A 25,847-nucleotide genomic window follows, 5' to 3' on the forward strand; every position below is an offset into this window, starting at 1 on the left:
CCAATGGACTTGATTTACAAGAATTATTTACAAAGCACCCAAACATCCCTTGCCAAGAGGCAGACCACAGTAAAATTTTACCAAAACACAGTACAATCTCCCTCCACCTTATGCAGGTGCACTGCATCTTCATTCACATTAAATTTAACAGTACGAGTCAGGCATACACATCAGCTAGAAAATGGCACAATGATTACTTAGCCCAACCCTGCTCACATAACATCAAGCTTGCTTATTTTTTTGAGGCTTTTTTTTCCTCAAAACCCTTGACATTGTTCTCTAGCTATGTTAATACTTAGGTAAATAAAAGAACAGGCAACATTTCCACTTGAGATAGAGTACACCACCCTATAATGGCCCCTCTCCCCGATTTCATAATTCATACATGTTTAGATTAAAAAAAAAGGTATACACAGAGTATTTTTAATAGAACCAAGCACAAGGTAGAATGATTCCCTGAGGCTTTCCAGGTCTCCCACAATGTCAGCAGCTGTTTAATACATCTCTGTAGAAGTGGAAGTCCAGCAATATTTTTTTTTATTTTTATTTTTTTTTACATTTTCTTTTTCAGCAGCCAGAGGTCACCTTCTTCTCACAAGTCCTATGAATGCTATCCTAAATCATATATTTCAGAGCTAGAAGTGGGAGGAGAGAAATAAGAGCACTCAAAGACACAAAGGATATAAGAAAACAGATACAAAAGAAAAATCTACTCTACGGAGGGACTTGCATTGAAAAGGACTATGCCCTTGTCTGAAAAATAAGCAAAGAAGATGCAACATGAAAAAGTCTCATTGCATCCTGTGCTTCTAGCTTAGCACATCAGTCTGTGTTGGAGACAGCAAGTCCCTGGCATGGGGCAATTCTTCAGCAACAATGAGAGCACATTTCAGGCACAGTACTGTGTTATATTTTACTCATGCATCCTTCAACCAGACAATCCATGTTGGCTACATTTTTCTTTTGTAAATCAACATAATTAGGCTCTTTTAAAATTCCTCTTACTTTTCCTTCATTTAATGATTTCTCCAGAAGTGCTTAAAATTGAGGACATTGAGAACTAAATTACAAGATCTGGCATACGAAGACTCAAATTCCTATAAATAGATGAAATCCCATTTTCTGGAATTCTAATCAGCTTCTGCTTTTTATTTCATCCGTATTAGGTGGCAATCTCCAGAGCATTTTTATGACTGCTGAATATTCATTCCTGCTTTTTCCTTTAAAGGAAGCCTATTGATTGACTGATGTTGTAACTCACATAAAAGTGCAGGTCCCAGGAGAAAAAAAATAAAGTGGATATAAAAGTACCAAAGTTTATGCCTTATAAAGTAGAAGGATAACAGAATTTCAACAGCAAATCTCTTTCTACTTGAGAGGCAAATGTAAAGCTCTGCACCTTACTGACTATACATTGGTGCCCAACAGAGCTGCACAGCATGGGCACAGTCTAACACTCTTAGAGAAATCCGGCTCCAACTCTTTATCTACCTTATGTTCAAGGATGATCTACATTTTCTCAGGATGAGAGCCAATACCATGTTTATATTAAATTGCTACTCTAACTCAGGGCTAGCAAGAAGGGCCCTTTGCTGGTTAGCATGGGCACTTGGAGAAAGCAGGGAGGATGGAGCTTTGCGCGTAACAACACTCTCCAGTCTTCTCATTTTCTCTCCCACTCTGCTGCCAGCAATTGCTCCTCTGACTTCTTCCCAGCTGTCAAATTCCCTCACCAGTGCTGCAATGGGACCAGCAGGAGCAGCATCCCGCTCGTGTCTGCCCAGGTACCTCAGCGGCCGTGTCAGGGAGCTGAGCAGCACCAAGTCACAGGTGAAGGCAGCACTGGGAGCCCTGTCCCATGCACAGTTGTCAAAGCATACACTCACCTCTTCAGTTAGGAGTCCATGAAAATAGGAAATCAAACCAGACTTTCTTTTGTTCACATAGCCGTGTTCCTGCGAGCACCTTATATAAAAAGCAAGAGAGGAAAAGCTGCTACACAATATACACCTAAAGTAACCTTACTTCAGCTGCGCTTTGGCAAAAAGCCTAGGCAGCAACAAGACTTTTCCCTTTAGCGAGCAAACAGATCCCGTTTCCCTTTTTTCCAGGGCCCACATCCGTATATTCAACTATAGCTTTGGTATCAGCATTTATAGCTTTCATATGGTTACCATTTCTAAAGGAAACCACTTGCTCAGAATAGACACAGTTAGTATATTTTCTTATTTTCATGCTATTCTGGATTTGGCAGAATACTTGTAGAGTGTGGGAAAAAGGGAAGGAGGGACCACAAGGGATAGAAATCAGACCTTGAAAAATCAAAGGTGTTTCTTAAGACACAATAGATCAAATGCACAAAAATCACTACAAAATAATGTTTCAAGCTCACTTTCTGCCTTTCTTTTCTCAGTACAGCTATTGCAACCATTCAGATCTTTCCTGGTGGGATTTCATGTAAGCGAGTAAGTGTTGTGTGGAGAGGGACTAAAGCAGCCAGATCATCATCTTCACTGCTGTTATTTGCCTAGGTGTATCTAGCTCTGCTTTCCTGGGGAGCACAGTGCCCTGGAGATAACAGTGAATTTTCTCACCTGTACTGTCTGGAATATGGCACAACCATCAAAGCATCTGCAGAAAACGCTATGTGGAATCTCTAGCACATCTACACCTTGACATAGTATATCATGGTGGCTAGCTAACAGAAGCAGCAAAGGAAACCAAAGTCTCCAGCACAGGTTGGGTATTCTTCTACTTTATTTTCTTTCTGTTTAGAACAGCTTAGAAATAAGCCAACACTAAAGCCTGTTCCAACAGACAAGGAGTAAATTTGTCATTTCAATACTAAGTTTTGAAACAGCAGTTCCAGAATCCAACATACATGAACTCTTCAGGCTCTGAGACAAAGGCTAGCGTTAGATACCATGGCTTTTAAAGAAGATACAACCCCCATCCTCAGTTTGCCCTGGTATTAGTGGCCACAGTCTCCCAGGAACAGGCTTTTGCCTACCCTAACAGTTTACAGGTCAATGCACTAAACTGATACTGATAAAGACACAAGTCTAAGAAACTCAAGAGCACACATTTCAGTCTTGCCACTGCTGTTTGCAGGGATTGACGTCAACCATTGCAGCTGCTTGCTCCATCACAAGATATCAGAATGATTTTTTTGACACATAATAAATACCGCCTTCAGGAAACAACCAGCCACCCATCCTGAAACATCTCACCTGGCCTGTAACAAACAAGAGTCAGAAAAAATAAAATACCAAAAGGTCAGTCCACTATTGGTACAATCGATGCATTCAAACTCCCTTGCATTTGGGCTGAAAAGACATGTTTAAGTCCTATATACAGTGTATGCTTGACAGTATAGTTCCTTTATAGGAAGAAAGCTGACATTTGCAAATTACTCAGATCCTGATCTTTGAGAGCAAGTCAACCTAGTTTTAATTCTTCCTGTGCTTGACTCTTTGAACCGGTTTGCTTTCCCAACTGCAGCTCCTGGGAAAGTATATAACCCAGCCAGCCCTCAAAGACTGTTCCCTACAGTATTTTCTAATGGTTTCTTTCTGATAACAGCAAAGATCTTGCGTATATATTTTCTACCTGTTTAATCTGCTGGTGGTACTCCAGCTGTCTTCTGAAGACAGCTAACAATCAACAGGCCATTCAATGCCTGTGAACAATTTTTCAAATTCTTTTTTCTCCTCCAAATGAAAGTAAATCTCATGAAGCAGATCTTCAAGAACAAAATCTCTCAAGGTATCAGATCAGATTCAAGGGATCAGATTTTCAAATAAAGAAAACATAACAAAAAGAATCAGATATCTTTTATAAGTTTGATGAACACTCATTTTCTGGGTCAAATATACAGATAACCCAAAGCATACATCTGACATATGAATTGGAAAATTACTTTTCTGAAGCAAAATATAGTGTTGTGATACAGATTGGTTAGGAACATAACCTATGGTGAATCAACACCTTGTGTTTTACGGGAGGATGTTTTACAGCATGGATTCCAACAAGAGTTGGTAATCATGGAGCAGTGCCAGGTTATACCAGCTGATATTACAGCTCACTCCCCTTGCCATAGAGAGCTCAAATCTAAGAATACTATGTTATGGCCCAGGTTTATTAATGTGCATTTCCAGCTATTGTACATTCTCTGAAATTTTTTATACTCTGTCCTGAAATAGTCAATGAACTAGAATTCAGCATATGCAATGCAACAAGCCATCCCTGGGTAAACGCAGGATCTCTGGGTACCACTTCCCCACACAGAAAACTCAGTTGTAAATGCTACACTTCCTTTCCCCCATACATCGGTCTTACCTTGCAGTATAGGGCCAGTAAGTGGAAAAGAAAAGCTGCTATTCTGTAGGATCAGAGCACAGGCTGAAACTATGATTCAGAAAGTCCTCTTCAGGATATATAGTTTAAATTTTGTAAATACTAAGAATTTATCAGCAGTGAGGTAGTTAAAAAAAAATCATTTGTGTTGTCACTATTAACTAGTGTATACGAAGAATAATTTTTAAATCAAAATAACTTGATGTCAGATAAAGCAGAAAAATATTTAGCTGCTCTTCCAAAAGTTTTGCAACTTTATCCACTGTTTTTAGGAACTATTTACTGTGAGCTGTGTGTTACAAAGAACTGTGGTCACACAAACCACCCAACTAATGAATCAATTGACATTTCATGATTAGTAAAACACCATATTAATTCCTACCAGAATTAAAATAGTCTGACTTAAAGAAAATGAGAAAGAGATATCATTATCACTATGAATGAAGGCAACATTCATTTCCAGTCAAAGACTGAAATTTTGGTTCTGGTGTTTACCTCACCTTGTAACAGTTACAAGCATGTATAAGCCCATGAAATTTAAAAGTAGTCAGATGACCCAAAAGGTACCTCTCCCTTTAAAAGCACAAACTGTTCCTTTGGATTATATGACACAAAAATGCTCACATTAAGGCTTAAAAGTAGTTTTCAAAACTATAAATCAAGAACAACGAAGAAGCCAGCATACTAATGCAATATAGATGTAAAGTTCACAGCATAGTAGCACAGCTTAGTACTTAAACGTGGCATTTACTTTTCCATCTTTTAATCCACCCTAATAAACAAGCAGGCATTTATCCTACAAGCCACTTTTTCAAGCTATCTATAGGAGTGTTGAGTGCATTTCTGCCCACTGCAGGCTTGCAGAGTGGAGAGCAGGAGAATAGTAAATGCTTTAGCCCTGCATGGGCACATTGCATCTCTATACTAACTACATAGAGCACATACTTCTCCTAAAAACAAAAACAAAAAGCCACGAAAACCTACATACTGCCCAAGAGATTGCTACATCTTCCATGTGCTCTTTCTTCAGTAACCTAAACAAAGACAAACTAGCAAAACTAAGGCCAAAGAATTGCTCCAAGAGAAATTTACCATAATTGAATTAATAGGCTTACCAGGAAGGGGATGGATGGTGCACAGCTCTACTTATTTTACTGCTCTTGTGAACACTAGCCTGCCTACCAGTTTGGATACCACTGGAGTATCACATACTATTAAACCAAAGCCTTGGCCAGCAGTTGACATAATGCTGAAAGTAGACTCAATTCCTTCTACTTCCACTGGAGCAAGGAACGAAAACTGAGATCATGTTTTGTTACCAAAATGGAATTTTTAGAAGAGAAATGAAGGGGCCAATTCAGCCCTTTTGAAAATCTAGGCAACCTCAAAATAATAGTCAGGTCTGTGATGGGATTGAGGCAACTAGTATCATATTTTGGGGGCCAACTTATTGGGTATGCTTTTGGAGTTACAAGTTTACATCCATCTGGCTGGAGGAACAGCAGTCATTTCCAAGAGTTCAGCATTTAAATGTTAAAAAGATTTGGTTTTGGGTTTTGGTGGTTTGTTGGGTTTTTGTTGGGTTTTTTTTTTTTGGGGGGGGGGGGGGGGGAGGATTTTTTTTTTTTTTTAAATAAAATTCCTTCTGAAATCATATCCTCCTTGGTTTTTTTCCTTGGCCCAATTTTCAGTACTGGAAACTCTTACAGTCCATGTATCTTGGACACACTCATTAGCTGGGAAGACAGAGTATCTAAAGCTGGAACAAGACTCCCTTCCTCTGCCTGAATAGTTTCCCTCTGCACTGAAAAAACTGCTGCATTCTCCGTCCTTTCAGGCCAAAGGATGCCCTCAGTCAGTGTGTAAAAATCTGGTTTAGAAGAACAGGAAACCTGCTAGCTATGACAGTGCAAACTGGGCAAGTACAGTCCAGCTCCTGCTGCCTGAGTCGTGACAGCTCTCCCAGCCTTGGTTCGGCTTTCTTCTCATCAGCCAAAAGGAACATATGTTGTTCTGTGCTGAAAAGTCATTTGATGGTTCTTAGCATTTAATTCGGCTAGTTTATGCTAACAATTAACACCTTGTGAAAAATTCCTTGCATACAGTATTTGCCATCCAGCCTCCCAATTCCTTCTTCAATAATACATAAAAACAGCACGAAGAAACTTTACAAAAGAGAAGGGTATCACCACCAAAGAGACATGGAGGGGCGTATAATGCAATCATGAAACATAAGCAGAATCAAGCTCAATAGCACTCATTTTCTAGTATAACTAATACATCATTTATGACCATTTGCTGTTAGCTGCGAGTTCTTACCTGAGCACATTTTGTTTCAGAGGAAAAGCATAAGCTCAGCTGTTGCCTTCATGCTAAGTGCAAACACAACTCTCAAACTCACCTCTTTTTTGCAGGCTGGAATACAAATAATTCCTTCTCTGCAATGACTTATTTGACAAAATTGCAATTCTCTCTATGGACAGCCTCAAAGCTCTGGAAGAGGAGTATTTTCTGTTGGTTTAAATTTATTGGGTTTGGGAGGGGTTTTTTGTTTGTTTGTTATCCCTAAGCTCTTTAAACTTGTTTGCATATCTAATAGCAAGAGAATGTAGAATCTTAAATATTATAAAAAGCAGTAAACTCTTTCAAGCACAGAAACAAGCAAGAACCAAAAGGGAAATAGCATACCTACAATACATAATTTAAGGAAAAGCTGCAAATCTAAAGAAATTCTTGCTTTAACTTACACTGCTTAATGTGCAAAGATATCCAGGGTTTCAGTCCTGCCAGGATCCCAATCCAGCAAAGTACTTAAAGATGTTCATAGGAACCAAAATGAAAAACCTCACATGTTTAAAACCTGACACCTGCTTAAGTGCTTTGCTACATTAGGGCCAGCAACCTCAGCACTTCTCAGCTAAGCTGCTTGTGAATCTTCACTGAAATTAGTTGCATTGTCCTTCAGCGCTTGCCTTTAACCTCTCCAAACACCCCATGGTTTGAAGCATGGGCCACCTGAGGCTTGCCTCACCACAGCTGCTGTTTCTCCATTAAAATGCATGGAGTAAAAGTGGTTTCTAAGCCTTTGACATAGCTCTTGAAGAAATTAAAGGGAAACCTGGTACAGAAACTTCCAGTAAGAACAATGCTGAAAAGAACATGCCCCCCATGCAATCGCTTAGACTCAAAACATTTTTTTTAATGCCTCGTAGGGGATGGCTGCACAGCACACCTACCTTAAGGGCTCTTTGGAAGCAGCTGCCCCTGGTAGTTCATTTGGAAGCAACGCACTTTCCTGGACAGACATGGTTTTCTGGTTAGAGCACCAGTCTGATTCTGTCCCTAGTTCTCATGCAGCTCACTGAGTCACTTACACCCCGATTCAGCAAAATGCATGTCTAGCCGGGAAGATATAGAGCACATGCTTAAGGCCAATTTATTGCATTAAGATTTGAGCTTGTTCTTTATCAAATAAAGCAAGTTTCTGCTTTGTTGGAGTAAAGGCTTATTTTATATTCTACCAAAAAAAATTTAAACAGCAGAGGGCTATTCCTCCCTTTCACCTGCCTTTCTCTCCTGCCTATTTAGTTGATCAGCTCTACCAAAATGAAACTTCCTTGTGTTGCCCCTTCATATTTAGCACAGTGGAATGGTTTTCAATACAGGTTTCTCAGCGCTGTTATGTGGTCCACCGTCATGGTGAGTGTAGTCATTAGGATCTTTAGTAGTGCTTATTTATGAAGTCAGTCCTTAAAGACATTAGGGCTTGGGGGTTTATTGGGGGGGGAGGGAGGAGGTGTTTATATGAAGAAGTCAAGAACAAAACTACAACATCTGAAAGTTTTGGATTCCCCTCAAGCTCCAAGAAGGAAATAACTGCAGTGTATTATCTAGGAAGGAGCTGCGGGAGAGCAGATGCAGAAGTCTGCTTCCCCTGAGTTGCCTCAACATAGTTATGCTTTTGACATGGTGTCACTTGGACACAAGTTGGTGGTCCAGCCCTCCAATCACTCTAGATTAGAAATAATCACATTCCTCCCATCATTTCTTGCTTTATACTATTCCTTCATCTTCCAGTAGCCTCAACAAATCTAGGTCCTGGTTACCAGATTTGACAGGTATACAGGACACACTCAGAAACCTGTATTTTCTGGACTGGATGGAAACTCATCAAGTTCAAAATTTTAATAGGTCTGAGAAAAAAAATTCAGTCTATGTTATCCTCCATTGTGTGAACATAACTCTCAGCTAAAGACCATTAGGGTAAATTGAATAACTCCAAGATGTGAAAGTTTGGCCAACATGGGGGATTTTTTTTTTAGACAAATTAAATATACACAGATTGTAGTTGGCAATCTACTTCAAATGATAAAATATGAGATACAGCAATATGCTGTACAGACTTCCACAGCTTTTGTACTAGAAACACAATGCGTAGCAACCAAGTCTTTAGATGTGTGTTGCAATGAAGAAATAGTACCAAAGACACATAGTTGTAGGCAAGTGACGGTCTTGCCAACAACAACATAGATTCATGCAGAAAAAACAGCACATGAGTGGAGAGGATCTTGTGAATAAGAAGTTGAACACAGGACAATGATATCACAACTCACAAACTTCGATACAAATTAGTTTATTGTTTAGAAAAAAAGAAAAACAAGGGATGGCAAATTGAGGCTGCTTTTAGTTATATGCTAGTTTGTCTCATTCTTTACCAATACCATGACAAGTCTCTGCACATGCTCTCCTTTACAGTAACAAGGGCCACACATCTGTCGGGAGGACAATGTTTTAACACATGAACGAGGTGTCAGCACACTGCGGGTATGATGCAGCATGGGTGGCTGACAAGCATCTGCCTTTTCATCATTCAGCCTCTGATCCCCTGAAATATTATCCTCTACAGAAATTATTTGCACAAATGGGTGTTTTGAACATCAAACGTAGAAAGCCAGGGTACTAGGGAAAAAAAACAACATATGGAAGCATATAAGATTGTCTCTCTCTTTAAATAAAATAATAAAAAAAGAAAAAATAAAATAAACCAGGTTAGCATAAGCCTTGCCTGCATACATGAGTATGTCTCTGACATCAGCTCACTGAGACACACCACCACAAAGTCCCAGGTTCCAGTAGCAACCCACCACACCTACTCATCTTTACCTTGTAACAAAAATCCAAAACCCACACTGGACTAAGTTCCCCACGTATAAAGCAGGAGTTCCTTGTTCACAGAACTTTTGAAGAATCCTTCTGTTAATCTGGGATCCCCCAACACACAATAAGCCTATTAATACACGAAACATCCCAATATTTTTGGTTACATGCCACAGATCAGTAATACTGGAAATCCAAGTGTAGCTCTATCATACATACAGTAGCTCTAGCACTTTGAAAGCGAAGCATATTTACTGCAGAGATAGTCACAGGACTTAAAATGCAGTAGTCCAATACTTCCTGGGTGCTTCAAACTTACTGCAAGTGCACATAACAGCATGAGTATATGTATTTGGCCAAGAAATCCCAGACTGGCGTATATTAATCTCATTTAACTACCCAACAAGAAATGTATTCTTTCATATATCACTAGAAAGCACAGATCCTTCAAACGAGGGACAGCGTCTCCACTGTAGCAACCAGCACTGCAATGCTCAAAGAGAACGTCATCCCACGCTCACATCCCAGAGGAGTGATAAGGGCTCTCCAGATTAAATACCATGGTCCACTATTGTGAACCTTATTTATCAAGTGAACCTGCTGACTTCTTGTCAGTACAAGCACTTCTTTTCATCACCAGAGGTTTGTCAGACCAGAGAATATTATTTTGATACCGCAACACTAAAACTACCATACCTTGCATTTGATCTAATTATGCTATTGCCTACAATTTCTAGTGGCACTTCAAGATCTGGACTTTACTCTTCTGCAATAGCACTATAACAAACTACAGCTACATACAGTGAGGCCTAACAGTTTTTATAGCAGTATCTTAAGCTTTCTTTTAGCAATACCCTTTTTTTCCATGTCATAAACAAGGACCGCAGTATACCAATATTGATCAGCACTGAATTATGACAGATTCCTGTCAACAGAGCTGACTTGTGTTGAAGTTTGGCCAACTCCTCAGCATTCAAGCAATTTCACTGAAATCCTTTTCTAAGATGCATCGCTTTTCTTACTTTGGACAAACCATAAACATCTCAAAAGTTGTCTCGCTGTTTGCTTATATTTTAATGTATTAGCGTAGTGGTTTTGATCCATTTGCACAGTATTTGAGGGCAATGTTACAAAATCATGCTCACAGTCTGAGGAGGGACTGCATGCATTGAATCAGAGCCACAATGAGAGCCATGTCTATCTTCCTTTTGTTTCAAAGGGGTATGAGAATGGGCAAAGCTACTTCTTTGGCTAAAGGTAACTCACCCTCTTGCTTAGCAGGCTTCATAAACAGCGAGCAGGAGGCAGAGGGAGGCTTTGTTCATTCCATGCACGCTGTGTACTTGTACAGAAAGGCAATAACTGATTTTATTAGTAACACCTGGGAGGTTTCTGGCCTCCCTGGTACCACACTCCCCTTCTCAGACAAGAAAGCTTACTGTAAAACTGATACACCAGACACTTTTACACTAAATTTATCAAGCATAAAGCCTTTCAGATGGCTCTAAGAGAGCTTTTAAGAATCCAAGAGATTAATGAGATTACAGACATATCTGCAGAACTGTATCTTCTTTCACTCATTCTTAACAGATTTCTACTACGTAACCTTTTCACCATTTTATCAATAATTTATCTATTAACTGGCCATCCAGTGAATTTTTATAAACATATTAAGAAACCTCTCCAAGTTTAACCACTTCTCGTCTAAACATATATATCATTAACTGTATAAATGAATTTGCAGAGCAATTCATCTGAATCTCCCCCACTTTTCAAGGAATACTAAAGCCATCATAAAATACAAGTTCTAAATTGTGTCCTGTTTTTCTCTCATTAATATTAGACGGACGCACAGAGTACTAACACACTATTAAAACTGCCACCGAGACAAAACAAAAAGTCAGCTCTTAAAAGTCCTACATAGGTGGCTGCCTTATTTGATTTATTGTAGCAGAAGCCACATAAAACACCATGTGTGGTCTTCGGGAGAGGAGGTCTTTGGTAGTGGTGTTGCTGCAGGAAGGGGTTGCAGCCTTCCCTCCACCAGGCGAGACACAAGCATGAGCAAAGCCACAGACTAGACCACGACAAACATAAATAGATCATGAAAACATTACAGACATGGGAAAGACCCAAGACAGGCATGTCCTGAACTCCAAAGAGCTTTGAGAAAGAGACAAGACTTCCTATATTAGATGGGCTGCTGAATAGCGGTCACAGCCAGGCTTCAGGATTTTATTTCCCTGCTGCTTTTAGTCTCTTCTTCCCCAAATCATCACTATATTGTTCAATGATAAACACAGCTGATTCCATCCTTTATGCAGAATGAAGCAAGTGTTTACCAGCTGTCCCAAAGCCATGAAAGGCTCTATCATGAAAGAACAAAAGGAGAATCTGAAGTCTTTGGCCGTCCCAGTTCATCAAGCTATCAAAGTGTTTGAACATGATTATTATTACATCTCTGTTAACATTAAAAAAATTAAACCAACAAACAGTGATCTTGTACTATATTTGTATAATAACCTATTAATCAACATCCCTATGCAAAGTTTGTCTCTTACTAAAAAAAAAAATTAGCTTCACAGATTAGCTCTACAAGAGCAGAAAGTTGTCAAATTAGAGTCTGTACCGTAGATCTCCCCAACAGCTTTTGGCAAAAGAGAGATTGACATAACTTTTCAACATCCCTAGTTAATTCACTGGCAAAAGGCAGAAGAATTTATATGCCTCTTGTGTAAGGTTATGTTAAAATTGCCTCTATTTTTGCAGCAGATCTTATGCATCCAAATCCATCTGTAAATATCCTCCCTCTTCCACAACACTGAGGCCACCAGGAACCCAGCACATCAGAGATCAGACAATGACGAAACCCCGTCTTCCCACTTGCAGTGTGTCATATGCAGATTGTGTATCGCCTGAAAAAATAAATAGCAAACCCCTGACAAAAAGGCAAGATCAGGATTAATTCTTGCTTTGCTTTTAGGTACCACATATTTAAGTCTGAACTCTACAAATTCCAGGAAGCCAAAGAGCAAATCAGAACAAACAAATACTGACACAGCACAGTTTTCCCAGGTCTGGCACTGCCAATCTGCTGGTTTAGCAGTTCCTGCAGGAAGTGGTCTGCTTGCACATCTGTTTTAATTTCAGCATTTGAGACCATTGCCTACCTAGAAAAAGATATTGGGCCTTCTTGACTCCTGGATCCTGTTCTCACATGTGCCTATGACTAAATAAGACTTTGGGTATTCACTAATTTATTTTTCCTACAATTTACATCATATTTACCTTCCTACACATATGCATAAAACACTTAAAGATTAATAATTGGTCTAAAGTCTTCCTAGGAAGTGCATTACAGTATGTGCAATGAACCAAATTGTCTTTTCAGACACTTAGGAAGATTTGGCTCCAAAAGAACAGTTATCACAGAAACCCCCAAAATACTTTTCCCTACACTTGCCACACCACAGTATGTGATGTGCCACAGCCATTTCCTCTCTCTGAAGATGCACATAATTGTGGCATGTTAGATAATGCAGTGAGCATGGAGAAATGGTAACTTTTCAAATGGAAAAATGATAGTTTGCACAGTAATTGCAAGCCATCATAAATGCCAGAGTTACTTAACCACAAGACAGAACAACGGCCTGCCCCAGTTTGAGGCAATTAAACTCTGCAGCAATCAAAATAAGAATAAAAAGCTTTTGTCACAAGTGTACTTTTTTTTTTACTGGAAATCATGAAGGAGCTCAGCCTCAGTGAATCAGAGCTTGAGCCAAACTACAGGTCTCCCTCTGCGAGGACTCTGGTCTGTGCCCTTTGTGCTTTCTCTGGGCAGCCGGCACCGAGGAGAGGAACAGGCAGCAGCTCCCAATATTCTTTCCAAGAGTAGCAGCCAGGTCAAAGGGAGGCAGGCATTGCCTTAGAGACCTGGACCTGTTACAGGGTTTGTCTGGCATTTAAGATATGATCTCATCTCCACTGATGGGCACTTTGTTTATGGAATCAAATCCGTAACAAGTAATGAACAGATTGATTTGGTGCATAAAGTCACACTTCATTATTTCTCTAAAATCTAGAGTTATAGTTACTTATATTTAGTATATGTAATAACTAATAAAGCAATTGAGTTAATACAATCTGAAAGCTAAAAGAATACTTCTACAGCACCATGATGGGTCAGTTCCCTCCTTCAATCAGCATTATTCCCTCTTTAGCAATATTATTCCCTCTTTCACATTCCTGTCATTTTCTTCAAACCAATTACCCCTGAGCCTATTCCTTCAATTTATTTTGGAGGTGCCTAGGCTGGGGGGGTGAGGAGAAAACCAAACTATTTTAAATTGAAAAAAGCTCTAGACAACTTGAATACATTTTTAACAAAGAAAACTTGAGGCAGTGTGAAAAACTCTTTACGTATTATCCTTTTATGAGAACTTTTCTCCCCTACTAGTTCGCCATTCTTATTATTCAAAAAAAATGAGTTTTAGCCCCTTTCTCTTTCCCCCGCCCTTCTCCTCTCCTTTCTGACACACTGTATTTGCTTTCGAAAGGAATTGGGAATTTTGAGCCTTTCCTGTACCTGGTGTGCTATCTGTTAGAGAGGCCTTTCATTAGGAGATTACATAAATGGTACTTGAAGCAATACTGGTGCAAAACGATACTCTAAAGGAACAATTTATTCATGTGATAAGAATAGCCTCATTTAATTTCCATAGAATTAGATCTGATTAATGTTTCTATTTTCAAAGCCCGTTAAACCGTAGTCTGCCTTTGGCAAACAGTAAAGAGATTCAGACTGCTAAACAACATTTTTGTTTTGTTTATGAGTTTTATTTACTATTATTTTGTGACATAGCTTCTTGTGCTCAGGTTTTGACAAAAGCAAATAAAATTCTGTTGAAAATAGAAACAAATAACAAGATTGACACAAATAATTCCATCTTCCTAGCCGTGTCCAGAAACTGCAAGATTCGAAAGAAAAGCTGAAGTTCTCATACAATGTACCAACTAGGTGCAAGAGCTGCCAACCAGGATCATAAAGGCAGAAACCACAAAGGAGGACTCCAAGTACAGGGAACCTGATTAATCCCAAACTATTCTCCTGACCGTCCTTGAGGCACAATTGCCAGCCTCTCCATGGAAATAGCTCCGAAATCTGCCACCAGGTGTTTGTGAAATAACTTCACTCTAGGAAAATACATGGTTTTTAAGTACCTTGTTTAGATGGCATGTTTATCCATGGAAACCCCCAAGAAACTAAGAGAAGAAAAAAGAATAGTCTTATATCAAACAATATTATCTAGAACATGTCCTGTCCCAAGGTCATTCTTCTGCACATAGGGGTTTTTGATGAGAGATGGAATGACAGAGCACTAGCTCTTGAGCTCTGGCACTGCTCTTGAGCACTACAGGGTGGGTACCTGCCATTCCCATTAAAAGCTACAATCAAGAGAGACAGAAATAGTGTTTATCTTATGCAGTTTGAGTAGGATCATTTTTAGAAAGGGATTTGTAGGAGTCTTAAGTCCTACAGTTTCTTGCACCTCTAGAACAGGGCTTTTGGTTTCCTTTTTTGTTTGTCTTAAAATAATTTCCTAAAGACAATTGAATTAAGCTACTTTGTAAAAGAAGTAAACTCTTCTCTTTTGTCTATTAGTACAGTAACAAAGTACACAATCCTTAGCACCCAGAGAGCGTCCTTCCACCTTTGGCTTTAGTTTGGACAAGGAATTGTGCTGTAACGATAGTCTCCAATGTGACAAACAGCGCGTATCTGACAATCTTCATTGAACCTTATCCGGATTGTTATCATGCTCAGATCAGCATCAAAATTAAGATGGTGGCTCAATTTCCACTTATCATCATGAAAGGAGTATGGAGGATTCAGAAGCATTGGAAATTTAAATTATCAAATTGAAAGAGAAGTGATATCCGTCCTACCTATTTTGCATATTTGTCCTTTTTTTTGTTTAAAAACAAAATGTAGCAGTGGCAGGTCTACAACTATGACCAAACTGGTTTGCCATTTTTGTACCTTATTATAAACAAGCAACACTAACAGGTTGGCAAAGGACTTCATAGTAGTCCTGGCAATTTACAGCACACCCTCTCTCTGCTTTCACATCCGCAGAAAACAGTCCCCATGACGCTCAGAACAAAACAAAGACTCTATTTTTGTCACATTGCTGCCATTCCACACCAACAAGACACTTACCAGCACTACAATTTACCGTTACATCATTTTGGACCTGTTTGTAGTACCCAGGCCTATTTCATTGTTGACCTTTCTGCAACATGCATTGGGTCCTGCAGAATATTATGAAAATAATTGCAGAAATTCTAACTTTCGCTAGAGCTGAACAAATCCAACATGAGATAATCTTCACTGTACACAGCTATTCTGAAGGTCTTGATGGGAAGTTGTACGCTTTTTTGGACTGCCAGTGGGAGCTTTGGGGAATTTTAGAGACAGTAGGGAAAGCAGATTGGGGGGGGGGGGGGCTGGGGCTTAGAGAAAGGAAGTGGGGAAGAGGTCAGATTTATACACTCAGGAGAAGAATACTAACTCCAAAGTACTTACTGAGGAATTTACAGCATCTGCTGTTTGACTGAAATGAGCTCTCACAGGTATTGGCTGTATTAATCCCAACACACTTGGAAACACATTTTCCATTCGCATGGTAATTATGAGCCAAGCTTTTTTTCTTTTTTAAACTCCATTCCCCCCTAAAAAAAACAGCAAACATGCACACCTATGTCTAGTTGAGCAGAACAAAAAAAAAAGCTACCCCATCTTCCAAAGCATAGAAAAACCAACCTCTAAGCAGGAATCAACACAAATTTGCATCCCTAGCTATAAAACCTCAGCTGCAGCTTGTAAGTGCAAATGTAGGTCCAGACATGTAGTACATAATCACAACCACACATCAATTTAACTTTCAAAGTTAAACAGATTCAGGAGGTGCAAAATTTTCCCTCCAAATTCTACATTTTGGAGCCAGTCAGTCAATTGCTTTTCCATTTGTAGAGGACAACAAAATAGCAATGAAAGCTTAGAGGACACTTTACCAGGAAGGATATTTCAGATTTATTCCAGTTTCAGAGATCTTGATTTCAAAGTGATACTTCAGATTAAAAAAAGTAGTGATTTACAATTCTTTGCCAAATCCCCTGATGTTGACTGTCCAGCCAGTTGGGGTTTGGTTTTGTTTGTTTTCCTGTGGTAACTAATTCCCCAGCAGCCCTACATCTTTGCACAGGCGGTGCCTCTGCAGCAGGGCACTCAGGACTATCATATCTAGTGACTGCTATGGGTGCCTACCAACATCGCTTTTCTGAGGAACACAAATGGGGAGGGAAACACTGTCTTAAAAGTTACTAAACCAGTTAATCCTTAACACATGGAACAGAAATTCTCTGGCCAGGAAAGCTTTCTCACAAGTGACTGTAGAAACCCTACTTTGAATGATGAGAGTAAGGTGGTGTTCCAGCCAAGAAAGTTGCAAGTATTTTAAATGAGATAATTTGAAGATGCTGATGTTTTACATCAGCTTCTCCAGGGCATTTTTGTAATGTCCAAGATAGGGCCCTAACCCAGATCTAGATCACAAATTGCCAAGAAGGAGACTTATATTTTTACTAATTCATATATGGAGACTGTAAGTAGTAAAATCCCTATATCTAGGGCAAAATTCTGCAATAGACTCACTGTATGTAAAATGTGCTATATCATGCTACGGCTTCTTGCTCTAGAAGAGAGACCGTCACAGAAGGCTCCAAGTAATATAAAGTTTAGAGAAAAGTCTGAGTTCATAAATCACAATTTGTTTTAACATTAACAAGTGTTCAGTTGCCCAGTTTTGGTACTCTTGGAGCATACTGAATAAACTGTCTGCAAAGCCTCAGACAGGTGCCTTGTACCAACACAAGGGAACGTTGCATTTTCCTAACTTGTAGCTGTGTTCACTTCCACAGGGAGTGACATGGACCAGATTTTATCAAAGATGAAATCTGAACTATCTTTTTAATTGTGTTGCCTATTCGCCAAATACAACAGGAAGGAATTACACCAAGTCTACCAATTACTTGACTTCTTTCCCACGATGGGATCTAACCAGAAAAGAAACTTCTTTGTTTCTCTAGGTTTATTTGCAAGGAACATATGCTGAAAGATATCTATTGCTTACACATTTTACAGGCTGCTTATCTGTTGCTGTTTCTGTATATAAGTTTGTACAATCATACACTTAAACATGCACTTTTTATTTAAATAAATTCAATCCTAGATCTCTTGAAAATGAAGCTATCCATTTTTCTTTTTTTATAAAAAGTCTTGACTCCTTACCCCAGCTGTGCTTTCACCTAGGCAGTGGCTTGAACAGACAATTATTCTGTGGTCTCTAGCTCCATTCACTTGAAAAGCCAAAAACTTCAGCCATTGCTGAGAAAGCCAATTATTCAAAGCTGTGCAGCTTAATGGCCACAGAATACTTTGCTTAGGGTGGAGCTTTGCTATTGCCAGAAGTTTTGGTGGTGGGTTTTTTTCCTAATGATTAGGTAGCCCCTTTTTGTAGTGTTTTGTTTTTGGTTTGTTTTTTTTTTTTTTTTTTTTTTTTTTTTTTTTTTTTTTTTGGGGGGGGGGGGGGGGGAGGGAAATTTGGAGTGGACAAAAAAAAAAAACAACAACCATTACTAAACATCAGATTCACCAATCTATACAAGTCACAGCCTTAAAGATACATCCATCAGATACATCCAAGAAAAACTTTAACACAAAATCTAGGAAACTGAACCAACAAAACCAGAACCATTTCTTTGCCATTAGGGATGCTCATAGCAGAGCAGGGCCAAGCACAAGGTTCTGGATTTGAAGTTTTCAAGGCCTTTGCTGATACACTGAGAGATACTTGCATAGAAGACAGACCTATATCTGTCATACACACTATGTTTCAAAGCTCAGTCAGACTGACAGACAATATATCGCAGACATAACTAGATTTAAATATCTTGAAATCATTCTCATAGATATCTATTTCAGTTACTGCAAACACCTAGTTTAGAGCATAAATTAGGGTGCCAACAAAGAGGGATTTTGGCCCCGAGTCTCCAGCCTTTGCAGGCCACGAGACAAGGACAAACTAAATGCCCGGAAAAACAAGAGACAAGCTACCTTCCCCACTTCTGCAGCCAGCGAGGTGAAAAGCTGATCTCCAGGGTAAAGCCAGAGCAGCCTCCTGCAACATGCGCTAAGCGACTTGCTGTCCCTTAGCCTCTGTTGGCAAAGGCTCCTGCAGTACAGCAGTGAGTCAGATGCTTGAAGAGCTCATGGGGAACTGCCCATGGAGAGGAGAGAGCCCATGGGGTATTGCTGCACTGCTGTGGAGGTACCCCCAAACAACATTGAGCAAGAAGACTCTCGGCTGCCCTGGGAGCTGAGCAGCCAGTGCCCTCAGGAGCATCACCAAGGGGCCTTACTTCACATGAGAAGACGGGCTGGTTTCATACAGCTTCACTGCAGAGCCAGGGGATGGTGGTGCACCATCATCATCTAGCTCCACACATGGGCTTGGTTTCAGCTTGAAAAAAACAACCACAGAGACAAATCCACAGAAGCAAACATACTTACGCAACTTCCAGGTTCATAGAAAAAAAAGCCACAGCCTTCCTCTCATGCGCTGAAGCTACCGCCTTCTTTTCCTGTCTCAAATTGCTCTCCACTGCGGCGGTTAGTCAGTGAACGCACTGCTTTCGTGTTTGTCAAACATCGTTTCAAAAGCAGCACTCCACAAGCTACTGACTTCAACCCCCAAACACCAGCTTCTATGTGAAAGTCACAAAAAAATAAGTACTCCCCTTAACACCCACTCTCAAATACTTTCCAAGCTTATTAATGTAAATCTAACCCACCTGTGCAAGCTGGTAAAGAAGCACAGGCTGAGCTTGTCAGCACCAAACAGCAGTGGAAGGGGAGCAATAAATAAACACAACAGAAGCTACGACAGAGAAAAGCTGTCCTGCTCCCATTCAAGTCAATGGTAAAAGTCCCAACAAGAAGCAGCGTCGTGCCCTGCATCAGCAGCCAAGAGCTCAGTGCAACAATCTTACTTTCCCTGTGCCTTCTTGTGCAGCTTGCTAAAAAAAAAAGAAATTCCCGGTGCGCTCCTTACACAGCATATCCCTTATCTTCTCACTGGAAACACAAGAAAATTCATTGCAACCAGACCCTGTGCTGTAACACTGATCATATTTCAGTACAACTGGTAAATAAAGAAAAGTCTTACATAACAGTCTTCATTCAAGACACTTAAATCTGCAGCTTCACATCCACTTTATGCACTTTCAGTCACATAAAAGTAGAACACTTTCCCCTAGAAGAAAATCAAGGATGGTAGAAAAAGGCAATGCATTCTGCTGGCCCATTTAACAAATGAAACATTTACTTTCTGTTTGGTGTAAAGTGACAGCCGGCTTATTAGAGCTGACACTGATCCTCCCGAGAGGATTTCAGTGAGTGAGTCGCACAGGTGAAGGTCAAAGCAGCAAAGGAATTAAATGAAGAGAGGAAGGAAGCAGCATCCTCTTAAGGACAGAAATTAGCTAACAAAAAAGCTATTCCTAATGCGGCCCTCGCTGGTTGGAAATAGAGCACTTTCAAAATGCTCTGTTCTTGAGAAGTACTTCCAAGAGACTTTTTTGAATTTAAGTTTTCTATACCTGGTCTCCAGCTGTGTGTGCTGCAGGCACGACCCCAAGTGCAGTAAGGACTCCATGAACGCAGTTTGTGCCATGTCGCTGCCTGACTTAGTATCAGAGGCAACACATGTAATATTCTCACTTATGAATCAGACATTGCTTTTGACGTATGTGAGAAGGAAAATTAACATGGGGTGATCCACTTTTTAAAGTGAATAATAAGACAAACAGCCGTATTGCCTCAGTGAGTTTGAACTACCCCGCCAGGCACCCACAGCTGGCTGCAGAGAGCCGAACGAGTTCTCCGGTTGCCCTCGGCAGACCTTCAACACCCCAGAGGAATTAAGAGTTTAGCCACGAGACGATCAGTTTTCGCCAAGGTTTGTTTGGCACTCCTGCTTTTGCCTCCCCGGGTCCAGCCCGGGCCGCGGCCTCCCTGTGGCACCGGGACCTGGGCAGCCGCTGCCCCGCAGTGAAAGCTGGAGGACGAAGTTTGCACCCCCTGAGGGGAGAGGCAGAGCTGGTGACAGAGGGTGTAGGTCCGGTGCCTGGCTCTGGAAAGAAATGGGGATTTGAGCCCTGGCAGCGTAGGAAGTCCTGCCTCAGGCGAGGTGCACCACTTTGTTGTGGCAAACCCCTATGGGGAGATGGAGCCCATGCTGCCCACGTCGTCTGATTTTTGTTCCTTTTCACGTTTGCTCTGCTGAAATTACATCAGTGAAAATAGAGCGACACGTTTTCACTAACCCTGACTCCACTGCACCGGGAAGGGCAGCGTGTCCGTGTCCCCGCTGGCGCACACAGTCAAATGGAGGACGTGGGTGCTGGTGCACGTGCACCCGACCTGGGCGCCTCAACAGCCTGGCACAGGCGACGCAGGATGGCTCTCAGCCACCTCGCGCTGTGCCCCAACGCCAGGGCAAGCCAGGCTCGACTTCCAAAACTTCTGGATGCTTCAGCTGGGCAAATACCAAATGACTTGGGTGTGAGCCATGCCTTGGGAGTCCCTGCGACCAGCGTGTTTGTTACACCTTTCGCGTTTGAAGGGAGCAGAAGAGCAGCTGAAAGCGCTAAGCCCAACCTCGTCCAGCACAGCCCTCTCTGGAAATCTCTTACTCTGAATATTTCAGCTCCCTTCCAGCACCGGTTTTAACTCCTTCCTGACTAAGAACCCAAAAAGCATGAGCGCGAGCAGTTTCTGGCTATCAGTGACCCATCACCATCTGGGCACTTTGGGTTTCCCTAACAATTCTTGAAGTCAGTGAGGTGCATTTGGGTTTGCATGGAGAGGCTGCTAAATTAAATCTGATGGGTGCCAGCAGCTCTGGTTTTAATCTTGGCACTCTCCAAGCACACTTGTATGATCCAAGGTTACAATTCTATCCTTCCTTCTTATAGATATCACTTACCTAAACCTATGAGGGCCTATCCTGGCCAGAGACAAATTGATGTGGCTCCACTGACTACTTTAGGGTTCTGCCAGGGTACACAGTCTGGGGATGTGAGCATATAAAAACATCATCATTGCTCTAGAAGTAACTTTTCACTGGTGTCTACTAGGTCTGACCAAAAAATTTTCTCAGTAACTCTGATTTATTGCAATTTTGATGATTTGGCATTCTGGTATCACAAATGATCATGTGCAGCTCCATGTGAGAGAGCATTCAGAACCACAGAAACCAGATTGTTGTCACTTGATCTAACTGGGGATGAAGGTCCAAAAATAAGCATGTTTCAGAACAAATTTTCAATTCCTGAAACGCATCGGGCAAGTAATTTGGTCTATTGAATACTGTGGTCAGTTTTCAGAGCTAGGCATGGCATATAGAGTGGTACTTGACCCTTTTCCTCCTAAACACAAAGAGAAAGAAGTGAAATAGGTTATTACCTGGTTCCTCTGCAATCAGGAGGGAAATTATGCCCATTTAGGCCACCAGACATGGCACCAGTGGCCCTGCATCCCCACAGGAGCTCACAGAGGAATGATTCCCAACTGTTTCTGGCTGTGCCACAGGTTTTTTCCCATATGACAGGAGAGCTGGGCAGGTTTACTTTCACAGAATGTTCTAGATTTGCTAGATGAATAAGAGTGACGCAGAGCAGGTGTATTATCCCCATGTGTCATGACTTTCCCAGCAAAATAAGAGTCAGAAATCCAACTTCCCGATTCTCAGTCTTCCTTCAAACCACTCCTAGTAGATTTGAGTCAGTTTGCCAGACTATTAGATTTTTCTTTGGCAACACCTCTTTCTTACGCTAACAAGATCAATAGAGTGCCTGGATGTCAAAGCTACGCTCAGAAATAGCACATAGAAAGACAGGATCTGAGAAGTTTGGCTTAGCCATAAAGTCTTGCAGAGTCCCAGATCTTCTCATCTGATCTACTCCAGTTTCAGTCAACAGTTTAAATCCTGATGCTCTGGATAATATCCTGGGTTTGAGCACATCTCCATGGAAGACCCCAAGGAATAGGTATATGTAATCAAATACATTCCTTGGCTCTGCGCAATTTCTGTGAAATACTAAAGCAAGCCACTTGCATGCTATTCACACTTAATATAGAGCACAAACTCAAATAAACATTCTAAGGTAGAAATGAACTGATAAGTAGCTCTAATCTCTTTTAAAGGTCACAAGCCCGCTAAAATGTTTTCAATGCGTTTTCAAGTATGAGCCTACCCAAAACCAGTGGATGTCTTTCCTTCTGCTGGGTTCCCAGCATGAGGTGCTTTCCCTCCCTGTGGAGCTTGGCCTGCAGAAGTTCAGGCCTTCCCAGGGCTTTGTCTTTGGACTCTGATGTCTGCAGAGGGAGCGTCTTTCACCAGACCGTCTGTCCCTCGCTACCTCCCACCCCATCGACCTCTGCAGATGGAGGGTTAGAGTCCAGAAAAGACGTCAGGGATAGCAGGGAAACAACTGAGCTACTTGACTTGCGACTAAGCACAATCTGTTTAGAAGTCCAGTTAGAAAAGTTAAGGTTAATTGCCACTTGGGAGGGAGGGCGGGAGGGAGGAAGAATCAAAGAAAAAACCTTCTTGCTTAAGAGATAAGGACAACAGTATCTAATCCCAGCTGAAGTCCTTCCCTTTGTGCTTAACAGAAGTTCACTCCGTTGGGTCCTCTGTGTAGCCCTCCCAAACCAATCCAGCTTTCATCTGATGGCCTACATTATTCAAAGAGACTCTTCCAGCAATCAGGAAAAGAGCACGGGTACTCATCCTCTGAATTTCCTTTTAGACAGCACTGCCACCTCTAACACTCTCAGGGACCCCTGTGGAGGGCTACAAGACCCCCCATACCACAGGGCATTTCCATATGGACCAGTGCCACCCATTTTATGGCCCATTAAGACCAGATAGCCACCTGGGGAGATGACTGAAGAATGAAGAATGGAGTTAATTGGGCCACAGGAGGCAAAAGAAAGTTGGCACACAGTCACTCACACTACTCTAGCTGATTACACTGGTAGTAAACCTTGTACTCTTAGACCACATTTGCTTTCCAGGCCCAAGAAAAATATGGGCTTCCTCCTGTTCATTAAGTCAGTATGAAGACTGGTACGTAACTCCTGCAAAAAAAAAAAAAAGCTTTCCATGGCTGTGCCATCCTGTATGTACCTCTCCAGCAACTTGCTTCAAGCCCATTTTATTTCCTCTTTCATCACCAGAACCTTCTGCCAGAAATGACACATTAAGTAGTTGGCATTCAAAAATGCAAAAAAAAAAAGGTGAATGGGGAAAAACCACATCTGCGCACAGAATGATGGTTGTAAAGAGAGCAAGAGCAATGTCAGTACCCTTTGGAAAAAAAATTTATATAGGCCAAAGGATGACTGCCAATAAATACTAATATCCTTTATTAGACATTGCGTGTCTTAACCCCATTTCCCTTAATGCTTTATTACACATTTTACCTCGTACGACACTGATGGAGATTTAAAGCCACCTCAAAGAGTACAAGGGTGTATAAAAGAAGCAAAGAAACATTTTGATTTCCTCTTTACCAAAGAGGAGGAAACTAGTGATGATAGTAAAGTGTTAAAAATGTATAATCTGTTTTTCAGTCTTCCAAATATCTTCCCTACTTACAGTCATGTAGACATACCAAATCCATAAAATACTTCATTTTTGTTTCCTCCTACAGATGCAGCACAATTTTGACCTCCAACACAGTGTACAGGTTTCTTGGTGAGATTTTCAGCAAACAAATTAAAACCAAACTGTCCAAAGACTGGAGTCCCACAACATGAACCTGCAAAGATTTTTGAAGTGAATATTATACTCCTGTGTCAACCAATTCCAGTGAGACTTGTCATATGTTTTTATCTGTACACATAAATCTTTAAAATGTGGGGGGTATTTATAGTTATATTATGAAACTTAAAATAGCTTTTATGTTATTCTAGCATTTATCAGTCTTGACTTAAACCCACACTTCATTTACTTAAAGAGAGGAGGGAAAGTAAAAGCAGCAAATAAAAAGGGTTTCATGAAAATGGCCCTAATTTAGAAGGAACCTGGTACAACTGTCTTCACACTGCCAACATGCTTCCACACTCCATTTGGACGTAAACCACTTTAAACAAAAAGCATAGATATACCATTACAGCTTTTTTTTAGTCCGTCTGTAGAAACTGCCACATGTGCAACTGAGAAAAAGTATCTATCCCAGTAATAGCTTTCCCTTTCCAAGAGGAAATATTTGCATCAGCGTACGCAAGTTTTACAAATACAGAAATAAGTGCCTAACGGCTGAGCTATGCTCACTTTCCACAGACTGCAGAGATAGGACCGTTCACATAAAATGAAGATAAGGTTCAAAATAAAGTAACGATACAAAAATATACGCTAAGGTACAGAAACACAAGTCTTGAATAGCAGAAGAAAGCATTCTGGAAAACGGTGTTATCACATACACGTTCACCTTCTTGTTTACATTCAAAGCCTATGAAAGTTCCAGTCCAAACTGCATTGACAGAAGACGTTGCTGAACTGCCTAAACATCACATTTAACACACTCACTGCTCTTACAGAGTGTCGGTATGGATTTAACCTCACAGACAGGTCAGAAGACTATGGACAAATATCATCACCCAATAATAATTACCAGTTGTTCTCATTTTCTTTCTGTATATACTGACAAATATGCTTTTCGGCCGAAGCAGCCAATTACCTGCTGTGCTTTGTAAGCTCCCATCCACACTCCCCAGGAAACGGATAACGTGCTGTGCAGCACAGTGAGGAGAGCTCACTCGGATGCAAAATAATTCTGAACTTACTCAAGTAAAGTCTCTCCGCTGCATTCGCAGGCTGAGCTATGTGTTAACCGTATTTATTCACCACTGAAAGACTATACAGTTACAACCCTGGCGAATACTGAGCATTTAAATAAATCTACTTTTGCTTAGCCTCACAAAGAGGTTTTATTCTTCTACCACAGCTGTACACAAAAGAATAGAGTGCCATTTCAAATCAAGACTCCTGAAGTTACTACTTACCAGCTTGTGATTATACATTCAGTAAGCCTGATGAGCTGAAAAGATTTTGTTGCAGAAGACAAAAGTTACAAAAAAGCAGGCAAAGTTAACAGAAATTAAGGGAAACTAGCATAAATCCTCTCTTCATTCATCTACTTAA

The 25,847-nt window shown here is 40.7% G+C and overlaps 1 protein-coding gene across 6 annotated transcripts in view; it reads right to left on the reverse strand.

Moving 5' to 3' along the window:
- Positions 1-25,632, reverse strand: part of INSC (INSC spindle orientation adaptor protein) — a 148,675-nt gene extending 123,043 nt beyond the window's left edge. For 2 of the 6 annotated variants that reach the window (XM_049819858.1, XM_049819856.1), the window contains exon 1: positions 25,384-25,632. Coding sequence is in view for 1 of the 6 variants with exons in the window: in XM_049819853.1 (XP_049675810.1) it covers positions 19,426-19,591 (166 nt within the window). In the remaining 5 variants the exon portion in view is untranslated. Of the gene's footprint in view, positions 1-19,425; positions 19,592-19,799; positions 19,872-25,383 lie in introns of those variants that run through there. The other 4 variants (XM_049819859.1, XM_049819855.1, XM_049819853.1 and 1 more) reach the window with 3 other exon arrangements.
- Positions 25,633-25,847: the final 215 nt, after the last annotated feature.

The sequence above is a fragment of the Accipiter gentilis genome, chromosome 17 (assembly GCF_929443795.1).
Source record: "Accipiter gentilis chromosome 17, bAccGen1.1, whole genome shotgun sequence".
Classification (NCBI taxonomy): domain Eukaryota; kingdom Metazoa; phylum Chordata; class Aves; order Accipitriformes; family Accipitridae; genus Astur; species Astur gentilis.